This window comes from Poromitra crassiceps, assembly GCF_964638095.1.
Source record: "Poromitra crassiceps genome assembly, chromosome: 13".
In the NCBI taxonomy this organism is placed as follows: domain Eukaryota; kingdom Metazoa; phylum Chordata; class Actinopteri; order Beryciformes; family Melamphaidae; genus Poromitra; species Poromitra crassiceps.
In genome coordinates, this window is record NC_139644.1 from 28,796,246 (window position 1) to 28,822,501 (window position 26,256).

At 44.0% G+C, this 26,256-nt stretch overlaps 2 protein-coding genes across 3 annotated transcripts; both read right to left on the reverse strand.

Annotated features, from left to right (window-relative positions):
- Positions 1-160: 160 nt before the first annotated feature.
- On the reverse strand, positions 161-7,771 carry LOC310788302 (somatostatin receptor type 5-like). Of its 2 annotated transcripts, none has more exons than XM_083649856.1 (4): positions 7,443-7,771; positions 4,605-5,352; positions 3,491-3,910; positions 161-1,350 (listed from the first exon to the last, which is right to left on the reverse strand). In XM_083649856.1, the coding sequence occupies exons 2-4, from the start codon at positions 5,298-5,300 to the stop codon at positions 1,267-1,269; spliced, it is 1,200 nt and encodes a 399-aa protein (XP_083505982.1). In that variant the 5' UTR covers positions 5,301-5,352; positions 7,443-7,771; the 3' UTR covers positions 161-1,266. The 2 variants fall into 2 exon arrangements, with proteins under 2 accessions (XP_083505982.1, XP_083505981.1); XM_083649855.1 differs by having other exon boundaries at positions 161-1,353.
- A 10,609-nt stretch (positions 7,772-18,380) lies between these two features.
- LOC310788464 (uncharacterized protein) lies at positions 18,381-25,335 on the reverse strand (the record flags this gene model as incomplete). The annotated part of the gene is made up of 3 exons (XM_083650014.1): positions 18,381-19,243; positions 22,314-22,893; positions 25,069-25,335. The coding sequence occupies 3 exons, from the start codon at positions 25,333-25,335 to the stop codon at positions 18,381-18,383; spliced, it is 1,710 nt and encodes a 569-aa protein (XP_083506140.1).
- Positions 25,336-26,256: the final 921 nt, after the last annotated feature.

The following is a 26,256-nucleotide window of genomic DNA, read 5'->3' on the forward strand; positions in this document are numbered from 1 at the left end:
TTTGAATAATTATTTTTGTCAGATTATTGAATGATTTAGTTGTAGGCCGTGTTCTAAGCGGGATAATGGATAGTGAGCCGGTGATTACTGGAAATAATGACCTTCAGCTGAATGATTAAGCCCTCCGCTGCGCGTCGGGCTCAATCATTCACCTGTCGGTCATTATTTCGCCAGTAATCACCGGCTCACTATCCATTATCCCTTACATAATTGTCAACCATTAGAGCTGCCACTGTTTTGTGTGGACTGGAAATTACCTTAAAGTGCCTCAGTCTGAAACATAAACCTGCCACAATATTGATCAATTACAATGATAATAAACATCAAAGTACTGTACACTCACTGGAGAGATCCAAAAACTGAAAGATATATTGCCACCATACACAAGAACATTGTTTCATGCAGGCACATTTCAACAGCCCCAGGTTGATTGTTAAGCACAATTATTTTTTAAATTCACAGTACAAAGAAATCCCTTGATCCTTGTAAGATATCCATGTGTCTCCCCACAGGTCAGGTTTGAGCTGGCAGTTTGTCAAACACCCCCGTGTTGAAACCCACCACATTGTTGAGACAGTCAGTGTTCGGCTCAAGTTACAACTACGGAGACGTGCAGTAATTGCCCGGCACCTTCTTCACAATGTTGGTATCGAATGTCAAAGGTCATTGTCACTGACAGGTGAAAGGTGAGACAGGATGAGTTACAAAGGTATGTTCCTAAAGTTTAAAAAAATATCATTTACTTCACCATGTACTCCACTCCATCGCCACCTCGTAACAGATTTGGAGAAGAGATGTGTTGAATCAAACCATGTTTAAATGTATTATACTGTTTCAAAGCATTTTTCACAGATTCATGACATTGAAATCAAAATGTCACAAATAAAGCCTAGATAGCAAGTAATGTGGCATGCTTCTGTCATGAGTCATGACCATTAAACAGTGTATTGTCCAACCTCACAGTACCCAACAGTACAGTGATTGGTTACTGTAGTATAGCAGAACAAAATGAATATTTAAAATTTTAGTGACTTTTAGTACTGCACTGAAGCAATGCTTAGCTTCGTTCAGTACAAAGAAACCAGGTATCGGTAAAATGAAATCAAGAGCAAAACTGTGCTGAATGCTGTACTTAGGTTTTCTCCTACTTCGCCCCAGTCCTCTGGGCTCTGGTCTTCTCTAGGAATGCCCCAGTCAGAGAGGATGAATGGGGAAGAAAGGCAGGGAAGCTTCAGGGCTCAGTAGATGGGGGGCCAGCTTGGAAACTCATAGCGTTGACTGGTCGTTCACTGCTGTTTCTGAAGGCAAACGCTCTGCCTTGATGTTCCCACAAGCCTCCATCTGGATACTCTGCTGAGATGCAACAGACAGGAGGGATTAAGGAGGAACAATCTGACAGAAGGGAAACTGTATCTTTGATTTCTCTGCAGCAGAGACAACTTTCCCCAAACTCATTTTACAAGCTCTCATTTTAAAGAACAAGCACTAACCTTTAAGCCCACGGTGATACTCTACCACCTTCCTATCCCTATGGCCTCTTCGCCCCCCCAAACACCACCCACACACCCCTAGCCACTAACCATACCACCCCTTGAATCCTGAGTCTCTAGCACCTTCCTAGCTACAGCCATTTCCCCACTAAACCTCCATGAGTGAGTGAGTGAGTGACTGTCCTGACTTTTCCATCTTATGACCCGGGGCCACTGGCCCAGCGCCGTGGGATTTCTGTGTGTGTTGATGTTTAAGTAAGGGTTAATGTACGACGAGGTGTCCATTATCACTTTTTAAGGGACGACGTGGAGGCGTGAACCGTCCGAGGCGAAGCCGAGGACGGTTGCCTCCGCGAAGTCCCTTAAAAAGTGATAATGGACACCTCGAAGTGCATTAACCCGCTTATACCATGGTCACTTGCCAACAAAACAATAAGACCAGTCATTTATATTTCCATGTGTAATAAATAAAGCAATCTAAATGGCTAAATGTCTGTTATTCATACTGTAAATCAGTCTTCCACGAAATAAAATAGTCCCTCCCACCTCCACCACCCGCTCCGTTTTAAAGCCGACTCAAACGTTAACTTTATTACAGGAATGCAGGTTTAACGATGTTTTGCGTTCTACATTAAATGAAGACATTACCGTTTGGCAGCTTGCTTTATTTTGTATGATAGATACGTATTGGCCAAGTATATTAACATTTAAGAGCGAAGACTTTCAGGAAGTGAGAGTGAGAGAGCAGCGCCCTGCGTGTGCTGCTGATGTGGTGAAATGCAGAGAGAGTTGTCTCTCTCTCTCTCTCTCTCTCTCTCTCTCTCTCTCTCTCTCTCTCTCTCTCTCGTGCACGAGGGAAATCTTCTCTTTCTCGCCGAGAAGAGCCTGGTGACGCGAGGTTAAAAATCTCCGAAACGAAAATCAAAATTGTAAATAAGAGTTATTTTTGATAAACTGAGCACACAGGGGTGATTTAAATACTTACTTTGACCGAGTCAATTTTTTTCTCAACATCCAAAATTGTCATATTAACCCTTAACGGGGGTATAGAGCTCAAACTGCTCTCCTGATAACACTGATGAAACTATGGCGCATTGATATGAACGGTGAACAGACCATTTAGCTAGGTGTCCATTATCACTGTACAATATCACTTTTTAATGGACACCTTGCAGCCAATCAGAATCGAGTATTCACTCAGACCATGGTATAATAGGGTTCATTTCCTCGTGATCTGCCATGACAAGTGGGCTTCAGCACTCAAGAGCTAATTTTAACAAGGCATAGTCACAGTCGGCATCGTGTATTACAGTATAGCATCAGAAATACAAACTGTTCAATATTCAACACATCACTGGCTGAAATTTGGAATAAGGGGCATTCTTCATAGTGAGATTTTGTTGTATTTGACCAAGTCTTGTTGTTGTTGTTGTTGTTGTTGTTGTTGCTGTTATTGTTATTATTGTTATTATTATTATTATTATTATTATTATTATTATTATTATTATTATTATTATTATTATTATTATTATTATTATTATATTATACAGACAGTGCAGACAACATGTCATGGTGGAGATGCATCTACTAAAGCAGAGATTCTCAACCATTTTCATAATTCAAGGACCCTAATTTAGTACACATCAGACCCCTACTGTAACTTGATAGGAATATTTGTATTGTTCGATATGACTTTGTGCAGAATTCCAAGACTAGCAGTATTGTTGTGGGTATGAGGCAACAGTCCATTCTCTAATGCTGTTAACTTCTTGTAAATTCAATAATGCTTAAGTTTAACAATTCATCCATTTGCTGGGGAGCCCCTGGAACCCCCTCAAGGACCCTATGTGAGAATCACTGTGATGAAGCTTAGTTTATCAGGAGGAAGAACTGCCAACTGCACAGACCTTAGCTACTGTAAAGTGCCAAGGGAAATAGCCAAATGCCTCAGAGAAGTTATTCCTTTACTCATAAATAACATGGATTACTTTTCCTAGTACCTGGCCGCTCTGCGTGTTTCCATTCAGCATGGGACTCCTGGGTGAGGTGAGAGGACCATGGGTTGATGATTTCTCCTGGGACGCAGTCTGTCTTCCCCCGGTCAGCTCTGTGGTACCAACGCCATTGGCCTTGTGGAAGCAGAGCACCTTACGGAAGCTCTGCTTGAAGTTGTCCGAGAGGAAACCGTAGAGGAGCGGGTTGGCGCAGGAGTTGACGTAGGTGAGGATAACCAGGAAGAAGTAGGCTGAGGCAGCGGTATTGGTCTCAGGGATGATATACACCAGGTTCACTATGTTGGTGAGGAAGAAGGGCAGCCAGCAAAGTACAAACACCAACACGATGATCACCACCATGCGTGTCACCTTGCGCTCCGACTTGCGCCGCTTAGTCAGGCCAACCCGTGCACCCGCTGACCTCACCTGAAATCGAGATGGCTGATTTAATCAATTTGATTATGAAAGCAAAAAGTCAAGAGACTTCAGTCACATACAGTACATATATAGAAGTAGAGACCCAAGGCCAGAAACACCTACACTTTAATCTGTACTCAATATCTCAACACAACCAGTAGTTCCACTGTCATTATCACTTATGAAATGTCTACACTTAAAGGGATAGTTCGGATTTTTTATGTGGGGTTGTATGAGGTACTTGGCGACAGTCAAGTGTACAACATGCAGTAGTACGCAGCCGGTGCGGCCCCTATTTGGACAAATGGAGACCATGTCAGGCAAGTAGAGCTGTCTGCTGAGTGGGAACCGGGAAAAAACATAAAAACAAAGACAGGGAAAACATTATGAGATGCCAAGTCAAGTCAGCTGTGGCATCTGGGCTTGTGGAGACTTGGATTATACCATGTGATGGAAGCATTTTTTTTTTTGCATTTGTCTTTTTTGCATTTTTGTTTGTGACCCTGTTAACACTCAGCAGACAGCTACTTGGTCTCAATTTCTCCAAACTGGGACCACGCCAGCTGCATTCTACTTCATGTTGTAGTCATCATCTGTTGGCAAGTACCTCATCAAAAAATTAGAACTATCCCTTTAATGATGGTCGAGTGATGTATAGGACGAGGCACAGGTAACATAACATAGCCAGAATCCAAACCAGTACCTTGATGACAATGAGCAGGTAACAGAGGCAGATGACGAGTAGGGGACCAAAGAAGCCCAGGATGGATGTGTACAGGATGAAGGCAGTGTCCCACAGGTTCTGGGGCTCAGGCCAGCTCATGTTGCAGGAATTGAATGTGTCCTGCACGCCTGAGTAGATGGTCACCGGCAGCACCACCAGGAAGGACACCACCCACACCATGCCATTAAACACCTTGGCCACCTGCGGCCTCCGCCACTTGGCGCTGCGAATGGGATGTACCACAGCCAGGTAGCGGTCGATGCTCATCACCGTCAGGCAAAAGGTGGAGGTGAACTGGCTCATGGCATCTGCAGTCATGCACACCTTGCAGAAGAACTCACCGTATGGCCAGTAGGACAGCACACCCTGGGTGCCGAGGAAGGGAATTCCCAGGATGTAGAGTTCATCAGCCAAGGCTAAGTTGAGGATGTACATATTAGTAACTGTCTTCATCTTGGCGTAGCGAACCACCACGTAGATGACCAGCGTGTTACCCAGAAGACCCACGATGAAGACAGTGATGTAGATGACAGCGGTGGCCACCCACCCATCCCCGGAGAAGGGCATTGCCCCATTTGACATGTGTGTCAAGTTTGTGGCAGTGGTGTCGCCTGTAGGGTAAGGCGGCGTGGAGGAAGACAGGTTGACCACCGATGACCAATTGTAGTCATTCATCTTGGATGAGGGCCGGGAGTTTGCCGTCCTTTTGGATTACAGTAGGAAAGAGCTAATAATAGAAAAGACACACACAATTTGAAAATAATTATATGGAACACTCAATAATAAGAAAAAGTAAACCTTGTTCCATGCAAGGAAAGTAATATAATAATGTCATAATGTTCTATTTTGTATTTGTATACTTTATTATCCCCGGGGGGGGGGGGGGTTTATCGTTTGCTAGGATAGCATAGAACCAAGGAGCATAATATGCAGATGCAGTACAGCGCCCGGGGCCAACTCCAGTTAGATTGCCAGCGCAATTCTCTCATGTCACTCCCCTCTTCCAAGACCTCCACTGGCTTCCCATCTCGGCACGCATCAAATTCAAGACACTGGTACTGGCCTACAGGGCAGTACACCAGTCAGCTCCCCTGTACCTGCAATCTATGGTCAGGTTCCAAATCTCTCAGCGCTCCCTTCGCTCCTCCACCAGTGCAGGACGCCTCGCCCTTCACTCGCTTCGGGGGCTCAAAAGTCGCTCATCCTGATCTCGACTCTTCTCGTCCCTGGCACCTCAATGGTGGAACGAGCTTCCACCTTCGGTCAGGACAGCTGAATCACTGCCGATCTTTCGGAAAAGACTAAAGACACACCTTTTCAGGCTCCATCTGGGCCCTTCTTGATCTAACTTCTTTCTCTATCTTTCTAAAAAAAAAAAAAAAAAAAAAACACTAACCTAAACTAAACTTGTACCACTGTTCCTTCAGAGGTTGTAGTTGTCATAGACTGTGTTGCATAGTTGATTACTCTATTGCTGACAAAAATGTGTTATTGTAAGTCGCTTTGGATAAAAGCGTCTGCCAAATGACGTAATGTAATGTAGGCCTAATGTAATGGGGAGGAAACCGGGGCACCCAGCAGAAACCCAAACAAATGTGGGGAGAACATGCAAACTCCACACAGAAAGAACCTGGGACTGTTCTGTTTTATTCTGCATCAGGACATTTCTGCTGTGTCCAACTGTTGCCCTCTACACTCACAACAGCACATGGAGGCTCTCTGGGCAAGAAGCCAATATTTACCAAGAGAGGGGAGACAATTTCCATTGAATTGTCTGGGCATATGGCCAACCTGCCATCTCTCTTGGAAGGTGCACTTTAGAAGAAGATGGACAGGTATTGGTTAAACAGGTTTCAAGTACCCCTGCCTTTTGGTAGGCCCTATAATGGAAGGACAAAGACAGAAACAACCTGCAGACAAGTGGCAGGCACACTCTCTTTGAGTGCTACAGCTGCGAATATAGAGTAGTTTCTAACACAAAGTATTACTGTCACATTTGTGTTGCCTCCCATAGCACCAGTAGCAAAATACAACTTTCCACTTTATAGTAGGCTAATGAATAAATAATGCGCAATGGATAATAATGTCATCTAGAGATGAATGGTTTGTTGCCATCAATCAGCAAGTGTTGTGAGAGTGCCTTCTATGCACACACACCTGGCGCCAAGTAGGTGACCTTATTGTCAGTTGTTGGATGTGGCAACCTGTGGCTGTGAAAATCTGTTGCACAAATACGGCTTGACGTGCAGATTCGTTGAACCGCGCTCCAAAACAATGGAGTGACGCGCAGCCCGCAGCTTATTGTTGAGAACACAAACACAAGTGATGCTCGAGTCCCCTTCAGGCTGGGGCTCGGCAGTTGGCACACTTTTCTGTCACGTAACCTGCAAGGTGTCTATAATACATGTGCCACCATGAGATGCCATTTAAGTGCTCTTCTAATTTCTGGCTCATATTGTAGGCTACATCAATCAATCAATTAGCCTACTATAACGCGCATATCTCAATCTCAATTAGGCCTACATTATTTTCCCAATAAATAGCCTACCAATTCTGTTGATCCTAAGCGAAATATTTCTAGCAATAAGGACTGAACAGCATTGCGTGAAATCAGGTTTGCATATCAGCTTTACTCTATATGAAAAATCAATAGGCTACCCCCCCACCCCCCGCCCAAACAATAGGTTATCTACCGACAAATAGCCTATTTGGTTATCATGAAACTGAATTGAATTGGATTCCATCAAGACCTAACGTTATACAGTATAGGCTATCAGTAAAAGCATTAATTGAGGACATCCATGGGATTTTATTTACCTGCGCTCCTGCAGTGGTGCTTATTCCCTCTCCATGGTACTTAACGGGTGTCGTGGCGCGTCTCCAGTAGTCAACATGCGATTTTGTGAACAAAAACTTTTTCTAGCAAATCCGCGCTCTCTCCGGTTCCTTTTTCCTCTTCACTTCTAAGAGACACCACCTCACACTTGGGTATGCATCTTCACACATTTTCTTGATGTCAGCTCGCACAAAGTCCCATAATCAGACGCACAACTGACTGAGCCGGCATTTCCCTCCCAATCATCCTACAAGTTTAGGTTATCTTAATTCAAAGTAATTAGCAAGCAAAGAGAAAAGTCCTTTGTGAGGTGAGGGGTCCGACTCATTCAGCATTTGGACATGAAGAACCTCGATAGGCTGCGAGTATTTATGCCTGGAAAAACGTCATCACGCGCCTTTGGATGTGCAAGTCCCACCCATGGATGACACTGCACACAGCCAGGCTACATTTTGGGGTAAAACACACACACACGCACGCACGCGCGCGCGCGCACACACACACACACACACACACACACACACACACACACACACACACACACACACACACACACACACACACACACACACACACACACACCTACACACACACACACACACACACACACACACACACACAGGAACGCATGTACTCTCATATTCATCAATTAATGTGATCTTAACATTATATATAGGCCTATCTATCTATCTAGGCCTATCTATCTATCTATCTATCTATCTATCTATCTATCTATCTATCTATCTATCTATCTATCTATCTAGAAAGTAGGCTAACCAAAGGACACCAGTAACACTGAGGTAAAGAATTTACTTAATTAGCTACCCCCATGTAACTCACCTTGATACTCTTTGTGTGTGTGTGTGTGTGTGTGTGTGTGTGTGTGTGTGTGTGTGTGTGTGTGTGTGTGTGTGTGTGTGTGTGTGTGTGTGTGCGCATGCGTGCGCGTGTGTTTGTGTGTGTGTGTGTGTGTGTGCGTGTGCGTGCGTGCGTGCGTGTGTGTGTGTGCGTTTGTGTTAGTAAATATAGCAATACCCAGATCCAGCCTTGGGGAATAAATCATCCTGGCGGCCTGGGGCACCTGAGTCGACGGATGGAATGGAAAAAAGGTGAGCAAGGTGGATGAAACAGGAGCGGTGAGGGCGAGATTTGATGGTTATTGTGTGGGAATGCTGCCTACTTTCAATCCATTAGCTTCAGGTTGCTGTCGTCAGTGCAGTGTTACTGTCACCCTGAAGAATACATTGCCATATACGTACATTCCACACTCACACAGTTGTTGAATCAGAGAGGAGGGAACAGGCACAAGGACAACAAGTGTGTGTAAGTAAGTAAGTAAAACTTTATTTGTATAGCACCCTTCTTAGCACGGATGCACAGAGTGCTTCACAGTGGTTTAAAGTCAAAATATAAAATCCAACAAAATATAAAATACAGCAAAAAGGACATAAAGATAATACACAACATACAAAATCAACAGTTCCATCTACAAAAGTCCAAACACCTGTCTGAAAAGGTGGGTCTTCAGCTGCCCCTTGAAGATCTCCACAGAAGCAGAGGCTTTTAAGTCCTGGTGGAGCTCATTCCAGAGCTTTGGGGCGACCACCTCAAAGGCTCGGCCCCCCTTTGTCTTTAGTCTGGTGCGGGGCACCACCAGGAGGCCCTGGTCGGCGGACATCAGGACCCGGCTGGTCCTATAAGGGTGGAAGTTCATCAATGTAGGCAGGGGCTAGACCATGGACAGCTCTGTAAGTAAAAACTAAAACCTTGAAGTGGATCCTGAACTGGGCAGGAAGCCAGTGCAGGCTTGTGTGTGTGTGTGTGTGTGTGTGTCTGTGCATCTATAATGAGGCGATGGGTTCCGTGCATGGCCCACAATAATGTTCAATTCCTCAGGGCTGGATGGCGAGGCCGCAGCGGCTGAGTTGTGGGTGAGACCGTGCAGCGGCAGAGCACATCGGCTCGCATGCAAAGCCTCGAGGGCGAACCACCAAGGCCAGATTAACACCCCCAGGGGCCCCTGGGCACTGAAGCTCGCAGGCCATCCAATGACACTCAATCATGAGACTTAATCTTCTTGGAAACTATTTTTATTTTATTCTGATTGGTCTTAGATTTATGTCATAGTTCTGTGGAGCCTGACATGAGCCCGACATTTTTATTTTTTTAGGGCTCCTGCCCAGGTTGCCCATATGGTAGATCCGGCCCTGCAAACCACCGAGGCACGATAGAAATGAGCACTGCCAGTTGAGCTGGCGAGCACTTGGAGCAGGCGTGCGCTGGAAATAGGAATGAGCGCGTGAAGTGCACTCTATTTTTTTGTATAATGTGCCACTGGGTTCAGTTCAATGTCAAGAGTCATTAGTTCATTCATCTCCTCTGTCCTCAATCCACAATCCTCTGTCTCTGTCACGCGCTGTCCAGATAGCCTCAAATGGCGTCCGCAATGCACGCTAAGGGGCGCCTTCCAGCATGGTCAACCAACCACAGCCCAAATCTCCCTGACAAATGCTTAGCCAATCACTAAAAAGGTGACTATGATTGACAGCTAAGTCAAACAATGGCTGCTCCTGAATGAACATGACCGCACAGTAAACTGTCAGTTAGTTAATCTGACCAATGACAGCTCACAAATGATGTGACGATCTGGTCGTAACAACAGTACAGTATGTACTCACTTCTTTCATTTTCTCTCGGTCAAACCTGTCAAAGGGGGTTAAAAAAGGGCATTAGGAAGTTGATGACGTCTTTTACCTTACCAGCTAAATAGACAGATTTATGTGAAGTCCAAGTATAAACAGTAAATGCTGTCACACAGGTGTGTATGGGGGCTTGGCCTGCAGGTGTCTCGTGGCACTCAGGATGCCAGGATAATGATGTGGCCCATTTACAGTCTCCAGTGCGGGCATGGCCAGTTCTCATTTTCAAGGTTATCGTGCCAATGCCAAGACAAGTTTCACCTTTCCTAGATGAAAATATACAGCAAAAACAAACAATTTGTATATCCATTGTTATATTCACTTTTGTAATTGAATATAAATAAAAACCTGTCAGCATTACAGAAAATATATAACTTTGCATCCCTACTTATGCTCCCACCACTTATCCTCCACCAGGAAGGATTCACTGATGACATCACAGTTCCTCGAGTGACATCACTGATGACATCACAATTGCTCAAGTGACATCACTGATGACATCACTTCCGCCACAAATCGTGACTGACACCCACCAAGCCCACAGACACTTAGCCTAAGATGGGAGCTGGGAAATTATTTTTGAACTTGCAAACATTCATTTTACATTCCACCAAAAACAAATGTCCATAAATGAAAGAAAATCCAATGACTCCCATAATAATGTTGAAATCAATAGTGTTTTCTAAGCATTAAGCTTATGGAGATGCAGTTTACGCAGGTATTTAAGGGTGCGAGTACACATGAGTACCAGAAGGTGGCAGTACGTACAAAAATCAGAAGTGCCAGTAAGCAATAAGAAGTAAGATGTACTCCTGGTTAAAAATCAGAAGTTCTGTGTTCAAATGTGTTGTATATCTTGATTTATTTTTTGCTAGAACACTTTATGGCCTCTGCAATCTGGATACACCAAGCAGGACTACATCGTAGATCGTTTCTTCACCTGCTCTGTTATTAATAATTCCTCTTTGGACCTTCTACTAATGTCTCTTTTGTTTTCTCTCACTTTTTCTCACTCTGATGACTGAAAAAACCTCCAACCATTGTGATGTCGATGCATCGATACACAGTCACATTGAGACGATAGTCACACTGAGAGGATCACACAGTCACACTGAGAGGATCAGAGCATTTTCTTTGGTCCAGTTTTGTGTGATTTTTCTTTTTACTTCTAAGCTAAGTGACAAATAATTATGTGCCACTAGGCCAACTATTTGTTTCCACTTATCCCAAAGAGATTGAAATGACGAATCAGTACCTCACTCATTTGTGCCATGAGTTTACCTGATTGTTTTGGCCCGATATTGGACCATCCTTTTTCCTTATTAAATTCTTGTTAAGTGAAGACAGCGGGACTCTACTGACAAATGACAACTAACACCAATCGGTTGGGGAGGGGGGGTGTCCGCTTGTTAAATGAAGTTTGTGATTAGGAAAGGGCAGTAGGCTATGTGTGAGAAGAAGGAACATCATATCATGAACTGAGGGCAACAGTGAGCATTTCCATCGGTCTCCAAGGAAATGAGCAGTAACAACAAGGCACACCTTTGACCTGGCAACATCTAGATTCTAGAAGCAGGGAGGAGTAGTGACACATTTGCCTTCTTCTAACCTTTGACCTTCTTCTAGTCTTTCACTTTCTTCTAGCCTTTGACCTTCTTCTAGTCTTTGACCTTCTTCTAACCTTTGACCTTCTTCTAGCCTTTCACTTTCTTCTAGCCTTTGACCTTCTTCTAACCTTTGACCTTCTTCTAGCCTTTGACCTTCTTCTAACCTTTGACCTTCTTCTAGTCTTTGACCTTCTTCTAGCCTTTGACCTTCTTCTAGCCTTTGACCTTCTTCTAGTCTTTGACCTTCTTCTAGCCTTTGACCTGGCAACATCTAGACTATAGAAGCAGGGAAGAGTAGTGACACATTTGCCTTCTTCTAACCTTTGACCTTCTTCTAGCCTTTCACTTTCTTCTAGCCTTTGACCTTCTTCTAGTCTTTGACCTTCTTCTAACCTTTGACCTTCTTCTAGCCTTTCACTTTCTTCTAGCCTTTGACCTTCTTCTAGCCTTTGACCTTCTTCTAACCTTTGACCTTCTTCTAGCCTTTGACCTTCTTCTAACCTTTGACCTTCTTCTAGTCTTTGACCTTCTTCTAGCCTTTGACCTTCTTCTAGCCTTTGACCTTCTTCTAACCTTTGACCTTCTTCTAGTCTTTGACCTTCTTCTAGCCTTTGACCTTCTTCTAACCTTTGACCTTCTTCTAACCTTTGACCTTCTTCTAGTCTTTGACCTTCTTCTAGCCTTTGACCTTCTTCTAGTCTTTGACCTTCTTCTAGCCTTTGACCTTCTTCTAGCCTTTGACCTGGCAACATCTAGATTATAGAAGCAGGGAAGAAAAAACATTTGCCTTCTTCTAGCCTTTTGTTTGAGTGCCGCAGGAATTAGTCCTAAAAGCCGGAAATGCGTTATCATGGCTTCCCTTTTATTGAAGTCAATGGATTTTTTTGGTTCGATTTTTTTTGGTTCGATGCCTGAAATAAGAGAAGTTTACTTAGAGGTTTTGTTCAGCAAGATTATCTTCACAAATGAACACCACTTTTATGATTGTGTAAGCGTTTCCTGGCAATTGCGATGATGATCGCATTTACACTTCAGAAATCATAAAAGTGGTGTTCTTATACACTTTTGTAAACCAAAGACATTATTTCAGGCATCTAACCAAAAACCCATTGAACAAACCCAGTGACTTCAATATGAGGCATGCTGACAACCAGATTGGCCTACAAAAATACATCATCCCTGCAGCACTCTATTGTCCAGTCAGTAAGTAAGCAGCACCACTTTCTTTGGCTTGCATCAGCTAGAAGCTTAAGCATTTGACAGAAGGTGAAGTAATTACTATGTAAGGGATCTAATATCAACCTTCAGTACCTCAAATGATTATTGTATATTTATTGTACTAACTCAAAAACATCAGATGGATTTTCTCTGTACTGTAGTCATTTGAGTGACTCCAGTCCACATTAATAATTATTTTGTCATGATAGAAATGTCAATGTTTAATATTCCTGCCAACAAAGACCTATAATTGTACTTTCCCTCCGGGGGCACGGCCAATTAGGAAAGGCTGAAAGGCTACATTTTGTAACCGAAATAAAACCATCTGACAACCATAATTATAACGTGTCAGGGCATTTGCGTTTTATGTGTTAAGTTGTTATTGGGTGGGCGAGACAATAATTCTCCACAACGAGACATTTCATTAAGCACTGACAATTTGGGTTTTTACAGAAGTGACAAGGTTAGCCTGCATTTAACCCCGGTAACTCCCCTCCCAGCACATCAGGGCTCACACAAAGAACAAGCTGCTGCCATACAGAGCTCAGAATAACCACTTCAGTAGACAGGTGTGTGTATGTGGGAGAAAAGATGAGAGAGAGAGAGACAGAGACAGAGAGAGAGAGAGAGACAGAGACAGGGAGAGACGGAAACAGTTGCAGACACAGATGGAGACAGCGGCTGACTAGGACAAAAGCGTTCTTAGATCTACAGACACAAAGTTCTTTTGACTGTTCCCAAGTCTAGAGCAAAGTCAAAATCATTTGCAGTCAGGGCACTGACCTAACAGAGCCAGATTCTTGAATTAGGTAATTAGGGCCGACTAAATGGGAAAAAATGGCTAATTAGTGGCCAAAATGACTCAAGACAGGATGGACACCATGGAGAGCTGCAGTGTGGAGGAGCCCACAGGTGCTCCAGAGTGGAGGAGCCCACAGGTGCTCCAGAGTGGAGCAGAACACAGGCGAGCAGTTCTAATCAGTGAAGTGGAGAGAGAGGAGAGGCTGCATGCCAACTCTGTGAGCGAGGCCTGACTAAATGGCCAGTCACACAGGGACAGGTAATCCACTAGGCTGTGCATCTGAATCTCAGAAACCATAAGATAGTGCTGGTGAAAATCAATACATTAATGACAGACTTAGGCAGCATAGGCTAGTTACACTTAGATTAAAGGGTGTTCACTAAGTGGTGTTCACTGTTTAGTGATAGTTTGTTATAGTGTATTCCTAGTGTTACAGTCCTCTCGCGTAGAAGATAGTGTTAATTGTTCATACGTTTTTGATATTACATTCCTATTTGTGTGGCTGTCATTGTGAGAAAGGGGGTGTTAGCTTAGGAAGCGATGTCACAGGAACGGATATATTGTGCCCGGAAGCAGCGTTCTCTCTCTCTCTTAACGTATCCACACAGAAGAGGAGCCAGTCATCGTCTTGGGCGCGCTTCCCTTTCTTTGTTGTTTTTGTAGCGGTATCTATCAGTTATGTTGTGTTAAGCGTCTACATGAACGGGAGTCGGGACAGTGTCTCGACACTGAACACTATCCACTCCAGCGGCTTGAGCCTGTCGGGAGGTGGCCGGTGCACACCTGGGTCTGAACGCACCAGTTTCCCCAGGTGAGCTAATACCCTGGTTAACTTGCTCCTAATGACAGCCTGATTCATTGTTTCCTGTTCACATGTTATGGATCATGTTGCCAGCCAACCCCTAGACACATACGAGGCAGAAATGAATATTGAGAATATGACTGGGCCGATATACTGTAACACTAGTTATGCAAGCCTGAAGATACATTTGATTGAAAACCACTGTTATTGGTGGAACCTGAAAATTAAGCTTGTCATGTAAAATCACCGAATCTATTATATGTTGAAAGAGCTTTGTTTACTAAATGATTTTGGAAATACAATCATTTCAGGTAACTGTCTAAAATAAAGCAAGAAATAATTGTATTCCTGCAAAGTGTTGACATACTCCTCCTTTTATTGACTGGGACAGAAGCACAGCAGGAGAGAGAAGGCAGGCCTGCAGCCATGTGGCCGTAATCGGCCTGCATGAGCACATTGCCCATGTGAGGAGGAGAAGATGAATCCAGAGGCACACACAAACACCACCAGATTATTAGCGCCACCACCTGCTCGCTCCACCAAATAGACTGATCAGCTGAATCTGGGTGAAAGTATTGATTTCATTTCACACAATCCATCCACTTGAATGAGAGATGTAGTTGGGAGTTAAGAGACAGACCAAAGGAGGATTTTAAGCCTTGAGATCATCAATGGTGAAAAAGGGGATGCAGCGCACAATTGGGACAGTGTACTAATTTTATCAGATGGATAGAATTTTCTGTAACAGTACTCTTTACAGTTCATGTACAATATGTAAGGGTTAATGCACGACGAGGTGTCCATTATCAGAAATTATTGGACGACGTGGAGGTCATGGTTGCCTCCGCGAAGTCCAATAATTTCTGATAATGGACACCTCGAAGTGACTATTTTTTTTTCTAAACTTATAAAAGTGCCATATTAAGCGTTAACGGTGGTATAGAGCTCAAACGGCTCTGTCGTGATCCTGGCGCATTGATATGAACGGTGAACAGACCATTTAGCTAGGTGTACATTATCATTGTACATTATCACAAATTGATGGACACCTTGCAGCCAATCAGAATCGAGTATTCACCCAGACCATGGTATAAATTGTGTTGACACGCACAGAAGCATATATGTACACGTTTTCACCCCCCCCCCCCCCCACACACACACACACACACACACACACACACCTGAAGCACTGCCCACGCCTTGGTGGTGATTCATCGTCACTCTGTCCTCCAGCACCAGAGACTCTCTGATTGTGGCTCCATAAAAGGAGAGCACTAATGAGAGGAAAACTTTCATATGAAATAGAAAATGACCGTAAAGAAGGAGAGGAGGAGGAGTGACTCATACACTTCCAACCACGGTTATCTGTTGCGCTCACCTCAGTGGATCACAGTGTGTGGTTGGACATGAATGTCTATTATAGAAAGACATGCTCAGGTGGTCTCAGGACCATGAGTATCATTATACCAACTTGTGTTATTTTCTGTGTCATTGGCCCCCATTCGAAACCGTTCCCCATGACAGACTACACCCTGTATATAGTGTGCCTTTGTTTTTACTAGTGTCCAAATTCTCAACTGTTAATTTGTTTCACTATATAAAATACCCACAATGCACCGCGATTTCTAATGAACAGTGAATGTACCCTACTACATTTTCTCCCGTATGTCCAGGTAGTGTCTGAAACTTTGTTTGATCGTTCCCAATATAGTTCACTTTACATGCATAACATTTTCACCATACCAACATGCTATTATTTCCGACAACTTTGTAACACAACTTTGTACCACCACATTTTAATTTGTTCATATGTATTGTAGCTATCCTCTTAATGCTGCACACCCGATTTTCACAGTGACATCATCATAGTCTTTCCGTGGATTGTGTGGGTTACTTTCTTTTTCTTATTTTTGCACCAAGCAGTGGATACCACAGGGCATAATAATGAGTACACATTTCCTCCTGTTTTTGTGCCTTTAACTTGTCTTATCCACCTCAAAGCATGTCATGCTGTCTGCCATGCTGCTGCCATGTCTGACAGGATAGACTTCAATCAGGAATGTACCCCGTCTTCACAAAACACTTCATTATTTTGTATGCCCCCCCATCTCTCTGAAAGACTGACTTGAGAAGAAAAGTTCCACGCTTGAGTTGCTATTCCTGACCTGAGTTCACTTGAAGGCCACTCACACAGATTGGGGTGCCAAGTGGCACAATAGGTGTAGGATTAGCAGCAAGGATTGAGTGACCTCTTTTATACGATCCAATAAATACATTGGTTACAAAAAAAGAAATTGGAATTGAGTGACGTCACGCTTTCGAGCTTTCCATCACTGCCCTGTGCTGTTGAGGTCAACTGACACCAGCAACCAGTTAACCGAGGAAGAAAAAGAAGCTTGAACACCTTGTACTGTACCTGTTAACGGATTCTCGCACTTTTCCCACAAGTCCCCCGCATACTCTCTCACCGTCTCGCTCTTCTCGCTGTCTCTACTTGCACCTCATTATTCTATCTATGCTCTATCCTTCCTCTCTTTTATTGGTGATCCTCTCTCTCAGTATTTTTTATTGGTTACTCTATTTGTCTATGTTCCTATCTGTAGATACACTAAGGCTGGTGGTTCTCAAATATTTTCACATGAGGGACCCCTAAACTGACAAAGATTAGATCATGGACCCCCCCATTTGATAGGATTTTGTCCCACGGTTCCCCATATGATAATAAGATTGATGCTTTTAGATGTTTTATTACAGAAAGTGTATAAAACACATGACCAAAATAGTCATTGTGTTACTTATGAATGGAATTATAACAAAAATAAATTACCCCCCTGGAACCCCCTCAAGGACCCCTGGGGGTCCCCGGACCCCCATTTGAGAACCACTGCACTAAGGCACTATACACATTTTTCTCTGTTATCACTGCATACTGTAGAGATTAATTAGACAAAAAATAATTAGATAGTGTTTCCCTCCATCCAGGATCGATCAAGTTGAGTGGCTGTTACAAGTGAAAGGATGAGAAGCATGAATGTCACAACGTGTAAATTCCCTTGTGACACCTGACCATCATTCAGTCCTGATCTTATTTAAAACATTATTACTGATATCTTCTCAGCTGTATTAAACGCCAAAGTAAAAGCTTGATAATATTACCTACACTGTATTAGTTTCCGGATCCAAAGTTCTGTATCGAGGAACTGATGCACATCCGCTTACATTGGTGCAGAGCCAAACTCTATTAACCATGAGAAGGAAGGCTCGGGCACAAATGTCTTCTGCTCCCATGAACAAATTTAATAGTTTAGCAGTTTAATAGCAGTTTTGATCTGATCTGGATCTCGGTCACGTCATGTGAAGTACATACATTTAACAGATCCAAAGTTCTACCAGGCCATTTATTTATGTATTTATATGACAGTGATACCACTGTATTAATAATTAACTAACTCTAGTTGTATACTGTAGTGTATTGGGCACCCAGCAGTCCAAGTGTAATTCTTCCTCTGTGACTAGACTTGATGTAGGCTACAGCATCATATGAATCCACTGAAGTGTCAACAAAATGTGTCTATAATAATAATAATAATAATAATGATAAAGGTAATAATAATAATAATAATAATAATAATAATAATAATAATAATAATAATAAAATGCTCTACGTTTACAAAATAGCCCCAGGCCAAGTGAAAAACAAGAAACCAAAAAGAGTCCATTCACAATGTTTTGAATCCACGACACTCATTGTTCTCAATTGTTGTTAGTTTGAGAGTTGATAAGGAGCAGCATCAGTGGTCTGTGGTGAAGAACACCAGGCGTATAGAGTAGACGGTGTCCAACGTGTAAACAATGGAGTTGACAATGGTCATAAATGTGACCACCACCAATTTATCCCAGCTGCAGTGGTGGCCACAGTCAGTGGGCCTGCTTTTGTTCCGGAGGCTGTAGAGTGGCCACATCACCATGGCCGTCATGTACATCACTGCAGACACAACGTTACAGACGATCACCAGCTTGTCGAAGGCGAATGGGAAAAAGGAGATGAACTGCCCTAAGGTGAGCAGGATAATGAGCACGCCGAAGATGAAACACAAAGAGTACACGGCCACGCACCACTGGAGTTCTGGGAAAGTGGAGTACTGGCTTGATTCCAGGGAGGTGAAGATCAGGCAGGCCAGGAAGGTCTCCAGCATCTTCAGAAGACCGGGTGCTGTGGAGAGGAACCCTCTGTTCTGCCCGCTGGGACGAAGGCGGGTGAGGGCCACTTCGCCAGCATACGCACCGAAACAGAGCCAGGACACTATGGTGGCGCCGATCTGGCGGTAGCAGGTCTTGCAGGTGAAAAAGGTGGGATAGATGATGGAGACGGCCAGGCACATGAGGGTAGCCAGCATAGCAAAGGCGGTGGTGAAGTCATCCCAGGACATAGGGACCTTGGTGCTGAGAGTGGTGAACTCCAGGATGAGGATGAGGAGGGTGAAGAAGCAGCAGAAGCACCAGGTGAACATGCACCAAGCCCAGTAGGAGGTTGGCACTGGTACATTTCCCACCGATGCCACCAGGCTGAAAGACAGACAAGTGAGGATGGCTGCCACAAGGCGCATGATGCCCACAGGCTGGCTGAGTGACCGCACATCCACATTCATCATGGCTCAATTGGATTAGTATTAAACAAAGTCAAGACTCACTGACCTCAATGAATCTCTCTGCCAGAGGCTCTGGACACTTTTTCCTTCAGTGTCTATGTCTAAATCTTTTAAAGCCGACACAGTCCTCTCCTGAAACTTTTCTGCGGTGTCACTTTAATCCTTTGTGTCACCTTGTCTCCTCTGTGCTGCTGCTACCATCTCACCCTCTCCTTCTCTTCTTCTGAATGCCTCAGCACGGCCTTTTAAGACATTGACGCTGGCCCTGTGGTTTTCAATCCAGCTGCTGTTGAATAATCCCATGTAGAATAGAGACCAACCAGGTGTGCACTTCACACGAGAGTCCTGTATGATGGCACATATTCAAACAGATGTCCCTGTGGGCTTATCTGTGTCATTTATGATCACCATATCAAGCCTCTGATTGGATACTGGTTGGGTCTTATCATGCTCACCACACACACACTGGACTCTGGTCCTCAGCGCAAACCCAGTTCAGATGCTAATCTCCATCCAATTGACGGGGTGTAGGTCCCCTCCCAAGGAACACCACTCTTATCCTATCCTTGTGTTCAGATGATTCATTGCTTCTGGGTTGGGCAAAGAAAAAGGGGGAGTTTGGAGGAGGGATAGCGGTGAGGGAGTTTATGGAAGTTACGGCTTATTCCGTTTCGACCAATAAGGAAAGTAAGGACCAATATTGATAAAAGTTTGTGGTGAGAATAGAGCAACTTGTAGATCTGATTTAAGCAAATAATAGGCCTACAATAATAACCAGAAAACAATTATGTGCTGTGATTATATGTCACTATCTCCAAGTTTGCATCCTAAAAGTTGATTACGATCACAAGCACTGACCTTTAATCTGTATTGGTTTTGCATTGTGTCTCCATGATTTCTTGGCCATTCTCTTTCTCTCTCTCTCTCTCTCTCTCTCTCTTTCTCTCTCTCTCTCTCTCGTTCAATTCTTTCCTTCTCTCTCTTGCCTCTTTCTCTCTATATGTGCTCTCACTCCACTCCCGAGTTCCTTTCATTTTCATTTTGAACACAGCAATAATCCCTGGTCAATTATTGAACCTACATCCAATGCAATAGATAGATAACAATGATATTATTAAGATAAGCCGATTGTGCTTTTATCCTACTCTAGAAAAACTGTTTATTAGTTTTGCTTTATATTCTTAGAGTCACTGCGCACCTTCGCTACTGATAAGCAAACATGACGTAAGGTGTTCAAATGTGTGTTACTGTAATGTCATTGAATACTGAGGAACCCAGAGAATAAGGTGAAGTGTATCAGTAGCTGGAGAGTATAGGCTGGAAGTAAGGGAAGGGAACTAAGGGAAAACATTTCTACGTGACAAACACATCTCTGTCTGTCTCTCTCTGTCTCTGAGTTAAGTTAAGTTAAGTTAAAGTTAAGTTAAGTTAAGTCTCTGATTCCCTCTATAATGTAAAGAGAGATGGAGAAATGGGAGTGGAGCTGTGGGCTGGCAGCCTATAGCTCGGATGCATTCCATCCTAAGGGCACGCACACTCAGACACACCTTAGCAAACACCCCGAGAGAACGACAGGGTTGTACCAACTGTGTGCTGTTCAACCATTAAAGCCTTTATTGTCATTACTGTAAACTGTCACAGAGGTGCTGCGATAAACAATGTGAACACACATGGCAGTATAAGCATGCAAAAAAAAGAAAGAAAATAGAATAGAAAATACTTTCTATTCCATTTTATTGATATATCACACGCTCAAATAGTTTTACATTGCTGTCAGTCTCATGTCAGTCTTGTAACAAAATAGCTAAAAATTACAATGATGAAGGGAGGGAGCGAAAGATGGGAGAGAGACAACTTGGAGAGACTGGGACCTAGTGTTAATTTTGTCGGCTATTTTTTAATTTAGTCTCTTAGTCCCGTGTTAAATGTCCTTGTTAGTCTGTATCATATTTAGTCAACCTCATCCAGTTTTTGTTTAGTCAAGTTTTAGTCGACTAAAAGTTTGAGCATTTTAGTCTCAGCTTAATAGTCAAATAAAACCATAAGTATTTTAGTCTAGTTTTAGTCAACGAAAAATGTTCACATTTTAGTCTAGTTTTAGTCAATGAAACCTGTTGAATCTGCTGATGCGCTTGCACTAGTAATTGTAATTCGAAGCAGTGTTGGCAACTCTTTCCCAGGGAAAGTAGCTAATGGTGACTCTGCCCACCCGGGTGCGGCGGTAGCAACGACAAGTGGACCGTTTTTACAGTCCCTGCTCAGCCGGCAGCTGAGGGGAGAATGGAGGGAGCCTGGCTGTGCGGAAAGCACACAGACTTCTCTGGATATAATGTAGACAAGCAAGTAGCTGTACATTTTGGGAACACGATGCCTCATACACATATAGATAAGACCCTTAGCTAAGACTGGGTGGCTTCTGTTGTAACTACTGTAAATGTTTTAAGACAGCGACATGTCAGCTACATCTATGATGCTGCAGCACAGGAACCTGAACTGCTGCATTGAGGGGGGGAAACAGTCTATAATTAGTGTTAATTTTGTCGTCTATTTTTAAATTTTGTCGTAGTCTTAGTCCTGTGTCAAATGTCCTTGTTAGTTTTTATCATATTTAGTCAACCCCATCCTCTTTTTGTTTAGTCAAGTTTTAGTCGACTAAAAGTTTGAGTATTTTAGTCTCGTCTTAGTCAATGAAACTAAAAGTCTGAACATTTTAGTCTCGTCTTAGTCTTGGGGAAAAAGGTAGTCGACTAACATTTTTCGTCATAGTTTTCGTCGACGAAAGTGGGACCACACTGTATTGGTGTAGGTTCAGATTAGAAGTGCCCTCATTTGTTTCATGTCTTCAGAGAAGGCATGACAGACAGATGACCCCTATTCATATGAAATCAGCAACACACTAGTTCAGTGTAAAAGACTACCACATGGCCACAAACATATCAATGGAATTATGATGGCAACATTGACAAACAATAATGTTGAACAAAAGGAATACCATACAGTAGTCCTCTATAATATTCTCCATCCAATTCACATTCAGTCTTTGATTTCAAGCGCACTTGGAAGCCTATGTTGTGCTGATGAAGAAGACCAACCTTACAGAATAAATTGTATCCACAATGTAAGCAATGAGATTGAAGCAGGTCATGAAAGAGATCACCACTAACTTATCCCATTGACATAATAGGGGATAACAGGGGTCTGGCCTGGACTTATTATTCTGAAAGCTGTAAAGTGGCCAGATGACCACTGCTGTCATGTACATCAGCACAGCCAGCACATTGCAGCCAGTCAGAACTTTGTCAAACGGTGCAGGGAAGAGAGCCAACAGGCGGCCGATGGTGAAGATGATGACGAGGAGGGCAAAGATGAAGCACATGCAGTAGACGGCAACGCACCAGTTGAGCCCTGGGAACCTGGAGTATTGGCCGTGGTCCAAACATATGAAGATGATACAGGCCACGAAGGCCTCCAGGACCTTGAGGAGGCCCGGGACCGTGGTCAGGAAGCCGCTGATCTCGCCGGGTTTGGCGCGGGTCAGCCCGACCTCGGTGGCGTACAGGATGAAGGCCAGACAGGACGTAACAGTGGCACCAATCTGCTTGCCACACGAAGAACAGACGAAGAATTTGGGATATATGACGGATGCTGCCAGCACCTGTTTGAAAGGAAGGTCAGATATTATGAATTTATGAATTTATTTACTTATTTATTATGATTTCAGCAGCTTCTTGCTTCTGCTGGTGGGCATCGGATATTCTGGCTTGCGTTTGCCAACCCTGTCCTGCTGTCTGGGTCTGTCTGGGCAGTGTTGTGTGCTGCTCTGCATGCCCCACCTCCCCCCTCCTCCCCCCCCCCCGTTGTGGGAGGAGTGTCTCTCTGCTCTGCTTGGCTCTGCTGTTTGCTGTGCGTGTGCTCAGCACTGAAAAAGTCCGCTAGATCCAGCTTTTTTACAGCCGCGTGTACCAGCTCACATGCTTCCAGTTGAGAATAACAAATCCACGGCTGATCATGCGAATGGGCTGTTGCAGCGCACACGGAGGTGCTCAATTGTGATAGCAGATTGGCTGCTGCAGGGGCACAGCTAAACGTTATGCTTCAATGAAGCAGCTGCATACGGACGGATGCGATGCGATTTCCTTTTCCCCAACGACATGGGGACTTCTTCTGTGTGTTTTACTCCACGTTCTCTCATCTGGAGAGCGCTGTCGCCACCTAAGGCTGGTTTCACACAGACAACCTACGCCTTGCCTTGCCTCAACCCACGCCTACGCCGAGCTGGGCGTGAACCTGTTACACGCTTTTGCGATCACACCGCACGCCTTTTGCACGCCGAACCTGGAGCCGAGTCACAAGCGCCTCTCCTCTCTCCCGACTGTATTTTTTCACGTGTTGTCCAGAATTGTCATGGGTAGCCTCTACTCTAGGTAAAATAAATCGGATATATTTAATGTTCTATTGATGCTGGATATGTATAACCAGGTCTGACTATAGTCGGACATTTTAGAGAGGTGATCTTGCAAGAATATGTGCTGGCACAACAACATTGTCCATCTTGCTTCTTCGGTCGCTATTCTCTCTCATGAAGATTTGTTTGCCGACAGGGAGAAAGCCCCACGTGATAGCCACCCGTCAATCTCTCTCTCGCTCTCTCTCTCTGCTCAATACTGTTGTAGAAACTCCATTTTATTTTGAAATTCAGTTGACTTTGCCAGTTCCCACGGATATTGTCGCGTTTTTCTTTCATGGCTTGACAGAAAAGCCTGCCTGCACGCGCCTTGTCGGCGTGAAAATAGAACTCTCGCCTATTCGATAAAATCGGCAAGGCACAGGCAAGGCGTGGGTACACGCAGGGTTCACGCTCAGGCGTCCGGTGTACACAGCCTCATTGACTAAAACGGACGCCTATTTAAAAGCGTGGGTAAAGGCAAGGCATAGGCAAGGCTTGGGTCGTCGGTGTGAAACCAGCCTAAGGGTTCTGTAAAATAGGTTAGACACATTCAATAGCTCTCATATTGTAAGAGGCGATGTAAGAAGCTGAGATGGACACCCCCCCGTCAAAAAAACAATTTCGAGTTATTGACGCCATTTGGCGTCGCTGGCACTCTACGGTAAATTTCTAATGACGCCATATGGCGTCGCTGGCACTCAATGTGTTAACCCCAGTTCCCCTCCCCCCTGAACAGGCACCCGGCGACACACTAGGTGTGTCCTCCTAGTGCAGCGACTAGGACACACCTTTAATCCAGCTTCCCACCCGCAGACACAGCCAATTGTGCCTGTATGGGCCTGTCGCCCGACCAAGCATGGGGGCTCGAACCTGCAACCCTCATGTTGGTAGGCAGGGAATCTACCACTACTAGTACTTTGACCTTGGGTATACCCAGACGACCAAGGACAAACATTGCAAAATGATCCCTTCAAAGTGCTAAATGACAATATGAACCTAACAAACCTTTTTATAGCTTCAAAAGAAAAAGGAAAAAGTAAGCCATTAAAAATCAATCAAAAAACATTGTCATTTCATGTAAAAACAACAAAATTGTATGAGATCTCACAATTCAATATGGTTTATCAAAGTTCACATCCTAGTTTATTATAAACTAGGATGTGAACTAGAAACTGTTTATAGTATGTACAGTTTGATTGGTTGTAGCCTCAAGCCTCAATCCTCCACATAACATTCATATATCATTATTTGCACGGACCTCTGCTCAGCAACAGTGGCCGATCTCAGCAGATAGTCACTAATCTGTTTCATCAATAATATCTGATAAGTTTATTCTTGCAATATCTGTAGCCAGCGGCACAATTTAGTTTTAAATGCACGCACCATGAGAGTAGCCAGCATGGCAAAGGCGGTGGTGAAGTCATCCCAGGCAATCGGCACCTTTGTGTTGAGATGAGTGAATTCCAGGAAGAGGATGAGGAGGGTGAGACAGAAGCAGAAGCACCAGGTGAACATGCACCACGTCCAGAAGGAGTTGGTGCTGTGGCCCACCGACGCCACCAGGCTGAAGGAGATACAGGTGAGGACCACCTCCAGCAGGCGCACAATGCCCACAGGCACTGTCAGTGTCCCAAAGTCCAGCGTGACCATGGCTTGTCCAAAGCTTCAACCTCAGGCCCCTTATTCAAATATTGTCTTGTCTATGCAACAACTTGTTGTCTCCTCGGTCTTGGTTAATAGCTCACTTATTCTTTAAGTTTTTTCCCCTCTTTTGAAGTTCTTTGAGCAGCTGTTTGGTTTCGATCTCTGGTTGTGGTCTGATCTCTTCTCAGTCGCTCCTCCTGTTAGCGCTGTCTGAGTGACAAATGAGCTAAAGTGAAGGTAGAACCTCTAGCCGCTCCCTTGACCACGCCCTATCAGTTCCTCTTTCTCAAATGGCCATGAGTCAAATGTTGGGCTGTCGTTCACTTCCAGTTGCTTATCAGTTGTATGAATGAGGCTTGGTCAATAAGAAAATTTCGATATGATACACAGCGCTTGTGTATAACAGGAAGTGCATCATATATGACACACTGAGTACACAAGGCTGCGGCTCTTCACTTGGTCCTGTTACTCATCTTTGGTGTTTGCTAACTGACTACCTGGACCTAACGGCCTGCCCACCCATCAATAAATTGATCAGATATAACATACGGGTCAAATCTGTCAATGTGTTACATGAGGGATAAGAAGTATTGTAGGCGCTAAGGTAGAGAAAAGTGAGATACATACAGGTAAAGGGCAAAGGAAGGAAGGAAGGATGCTTTTTTATTGAGATCGCACCCTCTATAATATGTGTTCAATGGACAAAGAATGCAGAGGTGAGATGCTGACAAAGAAACAAGATGCAGGATTTTAGGATATAGGCTTTGGTATTAGGACATGGAGTAATCCCCACTTCCCTGTGCTCCCCAGGGGTTCCTCCATACAACATCGGTATGGACCACCACTAAAAACATGCAGAAGATCGTCATCTGACCAGTGACGACTACAACCCAAGTTGGTCCCCGGGTGCTGTACACAAGAAAGCTG